At 40.0% G+C, this 7,586-nt stretch overlaps 1 protein-coding gene and 1 non-coding gene across 2 annotated transcripts; one reads left to right on the top strand and one right to left on the bottom strand.

Annotated features, from left to right (window-relative positions):
- Window positions 1-1,488: 1,488 nt before the first annotated feature.
- LOC117148719 (chymotrypsin-like protease CTRL-1) lies at window positions 1,489-2,655 on the bottom strand. The gene is made up of 4 exons (XM_033316273.1): window positions 2,442-2,655; window positions 2,330-2,384; window positions 2,093-2,268; window positions 1,489-2,013 (listed from the first exon to the last, which is right to left on the bottom strand). Exons 1-4 carry the CDS (start codon window positions 2,653-2,655, stop codon window positions 1,610-1,612), a joined length of 849 nt encoding a protein of 282 aa, XP_033172164.1. The 3' UTR covers window positions 1,489-1,609.
- A 2,229-nt stretch (window positions 2,656-4,884) lies between these two features.
- On the top strand, window positions 4,885-4,968 carry Trnal-uaa. The gene has a single exon. It is a non-coding gene; the product is annotated as a tRNA-Leu (tRNA).
- The last annotated feature ends 2,618 nt before the right edge of the window (window positions 4,969-7,586 follow it).

The following is a 7,586-nucleotide window of genomic DNA, read 5'->3' as shown; positions in this document are numbered from 1 at the left end:
AGTTTAATTACAATTCTGACTTTGAGCATGCGGGTGATTACATAATAAGTACGTATGAGTAGGGGGCAGAGGTGTTAAGCGAATAAGTTCTGTTTGCGGATACGGGTTGCATTTGATAAAATTACTGGCTTTGAGTTGCAGCCATAACCCTTTGAATATATGTATATAATTGGCTCTTATAGTCAAATAATGGTCTTTGGCGTTTGAACCCATTGAAAATAATAGTCATAGCCTTGGATAGGATTTATAGCCATAGTAAATATAATTTAAGGAAAGGTAGTAAAATAAAACTAAGTGAAGAAATCATTGTTCATATGCAGAAGAGAAAACAGTATGCCTTTTAACACCTAATTTTCCAACAAATGCAGCATTTAAAAGCATTTTGATACAATTAAATTCTCATTACTAAATTACTATGAACTAATTTGTTAAGTCAAAACTAGCACTTGGCAACTTAATTTGACTATTGATGGCTGGTGTAGGAGAACCGCCTGCGAACCGCCAATCTGCATATTAATTTATGTTTGCTATAACTTTAATTACTATTAGTGCTGCCAACTATGCGAACGACAAACAAACAACAACTGCAATGTCACTTTGGGCAATCAAACGAGAAAACCAAGGCTAAGACGAAGGCGTTGCAAGTTGGTTGGCCGGATAGTTTGCTGGTGGGTTGGAGGGTAATGGGAATGAGTGTGTTGGCTAGCGGTTCAGCAGTGGGCAAGGGCATCCTCAAAATCAGCTCTCAATATAATGCGGCGGAAGCTTTTGTGAAATCCCTACGTCCAACTTTTTAATACGAAAACTTTTACCAAGCTTAGTAGAATGGCAACAACAGCAACGGCAAGGACAACAACAGCTGGAGAGCTCCGAGCTCCGAAAGCAATTGCAACAGTCACTTGGTGGACTTGTTGTGGCCAGGACGACAGCCGCAGTTGCCCGGGACCCGAGCCGGGCATATTGCATATCCCTATGTCTCGACACTAGACCCTTACCCATAACACCGGGCACTCCCTGGCACTTGGGGCGACCAAAGCCACTTGAGCAGCACAGAAAACTAACTTAATCTTGTTTACATTCTATGACGAGTTATGAAAATGAAAGGATTTAGCCAGCCACAAACAAACGCACCAACAAACCAGCCATCCAGCCATCCAGCCATCCAGCCAGCAGCCGGCACACACTGCAAACCCAGAAGCCCGGCAACGGATGCTAATACTGCCTTGCCACACGCACTGGCCAAATGCTTAAGCGTGGCTTAGGCAAACAAAAGTTACGCATGAAAGAACTGAGGGAAACTGGCCAAGTCAACAGCATAATGGCTGGCGATCTGGCTGAGTCGGTCCTGGTAGACGATTCTCACGATTCAGCTATATCTTAAAAATGATAATCCGGCTTTTCTTTAGATGAAAGATCAATGAATAGCATACATACTTAAATTTGTTTTAATTGTTATACAAATTTATAAATTTAAAACAAGTCCTACAAACAATATGAGATATAAGATCTTTTATATTAACTCCACCTAATTCTTAGAAAAGATATGATCTCAGTGACACAGAGCTGGATGGAAGCTATAATGACCTAGCATAACTAGGAAGATTGATCACTATGTATAGTTGTTATGCACCAAAAGGATCCAGTCGACGTGGCTCATAACATTCGTGAACACGCTTGCATTAGCGCAACGATGATTGCCGAAACTAGAGATTCCGACTTGTATGAAGCGAGATGACTTTTTATATGGAATCAATGCTCCAACAGGACCACCGGAGTCGCCGTTACAGAAACCGCTATCCAAATTTCCGGCACAAAACTGGGTTTTCAAAACATGCTTACCAGTATACATTAAACATATGATAGGATCTTGTCGGCTCAAGTCCACCGTCCTAAGATAGCCACTATCTTGACCCTTTTCCGTTCTTCCCCAGCCAGTTCCAGTCAGCGGATCCAAGGAGTTAATGTAATTCCTCCACCTAGTATCCGTGACAATGCAGATCGGTCTAATGTTATCTGTGAAGGAAAAATGATTCATTAACATTTATATAATGTTTTATTGTTATTTTAACTCCGGAAGAAGAACGTAACTCACCCCGGTACTCTACTCTTTGCTTCAGCCGGAGAAGGGCTATATCGTAGGCCAGAGTGTCCGGATCGAAGAGGCGATGCTTGAATCCCCTGTCCACTTTGCCCTCAATTCTAAGCGTGCAATAACTTCCGTAGCATTTCTCAACATCATCTCTATCGTATTCTCCCAAACGAGCTACTCTGAAGAAAGGTAAAGCAATCTGTATTATCTGTATTTTAAGTTGCATTTAATATTACTTACAGATTGGAATATGTGAAATTTTTCAGATAGCAGTGCGCTGCAGTTAGAACCAAGCCTGCAGGAACAAGTATTTAATATGAACTTTAATCGCAATAGCTCTATAAATACTTACGGTTCGTGATCAGAGTTCCGCCGCAAACAAAATAGTTATCGGTGGTGTGAAGGAATGCCATCCAGGGACTTGATCTCAATGGTGCAATCGCTCCATTTATGATCCGTGGAACCGTAGGGATCGGAGCACGAATCCCGCAGGCAGGATCCAAAAACAAAGCGGATCCCAGGAGAGGGAGCAGAAGGCACACGATCCCAACTCCGATGGTATTCATTTCAAGACTGCGGACTGGTTAAGAGTCGCTCTGTAATTAATAATCGCACCGCATGGCTTATCAGTTGAAACATTCGCAGAAACCTGCATTTATGTTAGTGTTATTCTTAGTTATTGGAAATTATATTGGGAATTGATTAAAGAAAACAACATGCATCTTCTAAGAAAGTAATTAACAGTTTAATAAAGCCAAGGTTACAAGCATGTATTTTATAAATGAAAATGCATAGTACATTCGTGTTCAAATTAAATATAATTATTTCATATTTAAAATCATTATATATATAAGCCCTTCATTATTCATAGGTTTTTATTCAAGTGTATTCAAATATAACTGTGAGCAATTCATATTTGGCCAGTGTATGTCAAAGTGAGCAGCAGACGAACAACAAAAGCTCCACAAGAAAAACATTAGTTGCATTTAACAAACACTTACAAAGCCCTTTCTGGCATAAACCGAGACCCCCTCCCCCATGTGGCCTTACAAATTAGTTGCATTTTAGTTTTATATTTGTAAGGTGGTTGTTTGCTTCGTTTGGCTTTGGCTCCGGGTTTTCCATAAAAGTACATATACCATTCCCAGTAGCTTGCTATTTGGCAGCTTTATAAATTTAGACAACTTTCAGTAAATTTGCCAACTCATGGCCCTCGAACCAGGACCTTCCTCTGGCCACAAACCTTCTGTGGCAGCCACAATTTTCCGTTAGCTCTATTTATTTATTTGTTTGTTTGTCCACCGCCAGTCTCCATAATTTTGAAGTGTAAAAATATTTTCGATTGCGGTCTATGACACGTGCGCATCGTATCCATCAATGCTGCTGTCGGCTATCCTTTCCGGACGGACAGCCACGCCCTCCAATTTCCAGAGCCGCCTCTGCACTGGAAAATTTAATTTGCACATCATCGATAAACAGTGAACGATGACGGGCTGGGTTTTGTGGCCGCCCCAAAATGCCAACGTAAATGGTTAGCAGACAGCGGGGTGGCGTGAATTGGGGCCAGAGAACGTGTGAAACATGTTTATGATATGTGAGTTGAGTCCTTTGCCAAAGCGTAAAGTTGTTAAGGACTCTATGAATATTGCATGCGCTTTATTTATGTACATATTTCGAATTTATTTTCAATTTTCGGCTTTGCTTTTTTGTACTTTTCTGGCTAAAGCTGAATTCATCAAAGGAATAAATTCGTTTTCGTAACTCTAACCTGCAACACCGTTTAAACCACCAATATGAGTATTTGGATATATTTATCGAATATATATTTTTCGAATAAAAAAGGAAATTAAAAAATTTCACTTTTTAAAGGTCGCATAGGTAAAAAAATGGTTGATATTTAATTAATATACATACCAAATTAAAGCGGTGCCATGTGGATAAATTCAAGCGACGCGCTCTGCCATCACAATATTTAGCATACATTTCAGTATAATCCCTTGGATCTAAGATAGATTGAACTGAATCTTGTATGCAGTTTGAATTGCTTCCGGTGGCCATAAAATATGTATATCAGCTTTGCCAACCACATTATCGCAGCGCAACGTGCCACCCCATTGGCGTTGCATAAATTGTGGCAGGTATTTATTGTATTTAATGTAAACTTGCCCACTTGGCACTTGGCAAGTGCAAATAGGCACGCAAAGGCCACCAGTTGCGTATGCCACTTGCCACTTTCAACTTGCCTCTTGCCACTTTCCACTGGCAACAACTGACATGTGTGGTCGGTAGGTTTCGGTGGTGCAGCAACTGGGCTGCAACTGCTGCCTCTTCAGCTGCCGTTGATGAGTTACTGCCAAGTTGTTGAAGTTCCTGGTCAAAGAGTTGACGCAGCCTTTAGATAAAACTGCAGCACTGCCAACCGAATATGGGCTGGATGTTCTCCAGGAGAGAACATTTGTACGATATAAAGTTCATTGAAGTATAAAGCAATTAGTGTTGGAAAGTAAGCCAGGCAAAGTTTCACCTGTGTAAGGCAGTAATTTGATTCAACTTCCATTTGTGGAGTTTGTTGGCTGTCGAGCTTGGATTTATGCTGCGTCGCTTAGTTCAGTAGCCGTTTATAATGTCGTATATATATACTATTTTTTAAACAAATAAAATTAAAATGTAAAAGCTTACTACAAATATACAAAATATGCAGCATATTGTACAGCAACGATGTACTGCCATAAAGGACCTTAGGAGCTTAGCTAATCAAGCATCCAAATGCTAATTTGAAAGTGAGACTTTTCATAGCCAGGTTGGCCGAGCGGTCTAAGGCGCCAGATTTAAGCTCTGGTTCTCGAGAGAGAGCGTGGGTTCGAATCCCACACCTGGCAAAAGCGCACACCTGTCAAGGTTCATTTATACGTTTTCTTGCCAGTGTTGCGAATAACTTTTTTACTCACAAATCTCCATGATAATCCTATCCCTCATAACATATAAGCATATCAATGAAATAATTCACCAAAAAAGGGTTTGACTTATGAATAATGATTGATATGGGATTATAATTACACATATTAACGCGAGCATGTCATTTTGTTATTAAAACGTATGCATGGAATTTACATTTTACTATTTTATCAATGCTAAGTTTGTCACATTTCACTACTAATTAAACTTAATAAAAAGGCAATTTTGGCAGATTAATTTTGTCAAATTTATTTTCTTTCTTTATGTTTCGGAACCGATTTGACAGCCCCAAAAAGAAATGATGGTAAACTTGACAAAGATCAGCGAATCGCGACCTCGACATAGGCATCAATAAAAAAATCATCAAGCCGCGACCATATCCCAGCCATTAAACCAACCATGACCATAGATAAGCTACGCAATGTTTGCGTAAATAAATTTCATCTTCTTTTTTGCATTTCGCGTTGTTTTCCCACACTATCAAAATAAAAAGAAAGAACGCTGTGGTCGGGTACCTCGACTATCAGATACCTGTTACTTACATAAAAGGTGTGCGAGGGAATTTGCGATATGGGTAAAAATCTTGTAATCCAATGATGTGGATTTTAATGTTTCTATATATAATGACGGGATAAGTACTATTCTCTCATTATATTATACCTATAGAATTTGGCAAGAAAAGTCAGAAAAGTCCAGTGTTTTTGGCATTTCAGTAAGAGTTGGCAATACTCTCCCGGTTATACGGACGGACACAGTTAGATCGACTTCGCTAGTATATACGTATACGTATTACTTATAGAGCCGGAAACGCTGATACTGAAATCTGTTGCACACTTTTCAGCGAATCTAGTATACCCTACAAGTAACGGATATGAAAATGGCGAAAATAAGTGGGTGTGCAAAAAAAGAAATGGTCCGGCACATGAAAATATGTCCATTAAAAATAGATGTGTGGCCGTTGTGGGGCAGTCAGCTTCGCCAGTCTCATCAGTTGGACATGCAAATGTGCAGTTCAGTTCGCCCCTTTCAATCGCCACGCCCACCGCGGTGGGTGGAAGGCCTTGCCACCCACAGCGGAAAAAAAGGCAGCCCTACTTCACCATTTTCAGTGGCACGCACATTTGCGGTTCATAATTTGCGTGCCATTTTTGTATGTTGATGGACAAAATCAACAAACGAACGGAGCAAAAAAAAATATTGAGCACTTTTGCAGTTGCCAACTTGAATTTAAATTAAAATGCCAACGCAGCGCAAGGCAAATTGCTATACACTCCCGTGTTTTACGGCCATAAACGCATAAAGTTCACATACACATATGTACTTTTATTTTTGAATCCGTGCATATATAGAGACGATAAATATTGATTGTACGGTTACGTTAATTTCTGGCAATTATGCGCGCTTCACATTTATTTATGAAAAGTACTAAGGGCGATGAATATATGCATAATGCCCATCTGTATATGGGACGAACCACACGAAAATGCCGCGGACTGTCTGTGGGTCCTTTATTATTATTTGTTATTATTAAATATGTCTCGATAATTATCGAACTCTTTCTCGGCCAGCATTGACCGTTGAAGCCCCCAACTGGTTGTGGTCGCCAGTTCGGTTGGCCAGATGCTTAAATGCACATTGAGTGGGCCAAATCGAAACGGTCAATATGCAGATGCCTTTTATGTAGGCAGACACGGCCATAAAACCAAACGTGCATACCGTTGGCAGCAACGGGGAAGATTTAAATATTGATTAAAAATATATTTCTGCCTTTACAGAGGTAAATATTTCAGTTCATTTATATTTCACATTCACATTTAATTGATTGAACGGGACAAAAATAAGTTTAACACCTCGCCAGTGAACTTTGCACTCTAAGCCATGTTAACCTATTTATAGGTAATAAATTAATACACAATATATTGATTCAATCTGCAGTGCCAATCTTCGCACAAAAATGTATTTAAAATAATTAATAAAGATAGTGGCTTCTGATGTAGTTTAAAATAAAATCAATACTGATTCTGTTCTCAAGCGTGCTGCATATCTGCAGATCGTGTCGTTTTATTGCATCTCTTATATAAATTGAATTAATTAAGGCAACCAAAAAGGATGTGAAGTCTGGAAAATAAAACAAAGCGTTCGAGACACTTTTAAAAAGTGGGCGAGTAATCTGGCAGTCTTCCAGCCGGCCGATTTGCATCTTTTTCCTCCATATTTACTCCGTCCTCATCCTCGCTTCCTGCCAACCCGGCATCCCGGCATCCTGGCAACATGGCATATGTGCCTGCCAGTTACGAGTGGGTTGTCCTGTATCTGTATCTGCATCTCGGCTATCTTCTTATGTGCCAAACCGCTTGTGTTCCGTATCTGGGCTGTGTTTCCCGCAACTTTTCGCTGGCATCCGGTTGCTCGTTCGTATGCTCGGTTTACTTGGCGGGCAATTATGAGAAGAAGCAAAATAAAAATAACATTTTTAGCAGCCAGTTTTCTTTACCTCCCAAGCAACCGAAAAAAAATGAGCAAATGCAAAGTTTTTCCTGCC

Source organism: Drosophila mauritiana, chromosome 2L (assembly GCF_004382145.1).
Source record: "Drosophila mauritiana strain mau12 chromosome 2L, ASM438214v1, whole genome shotgun sequence".
Lineage (NCBI taxonomy): Eukaryota > Metazoa > Arthropoda > Insecta > Diptera > Drosophilidae > Drosophila > Drosophila mauritiana.
This window is presented reverse-complemented; position numbering and strand designations above follow the sequence as displayed.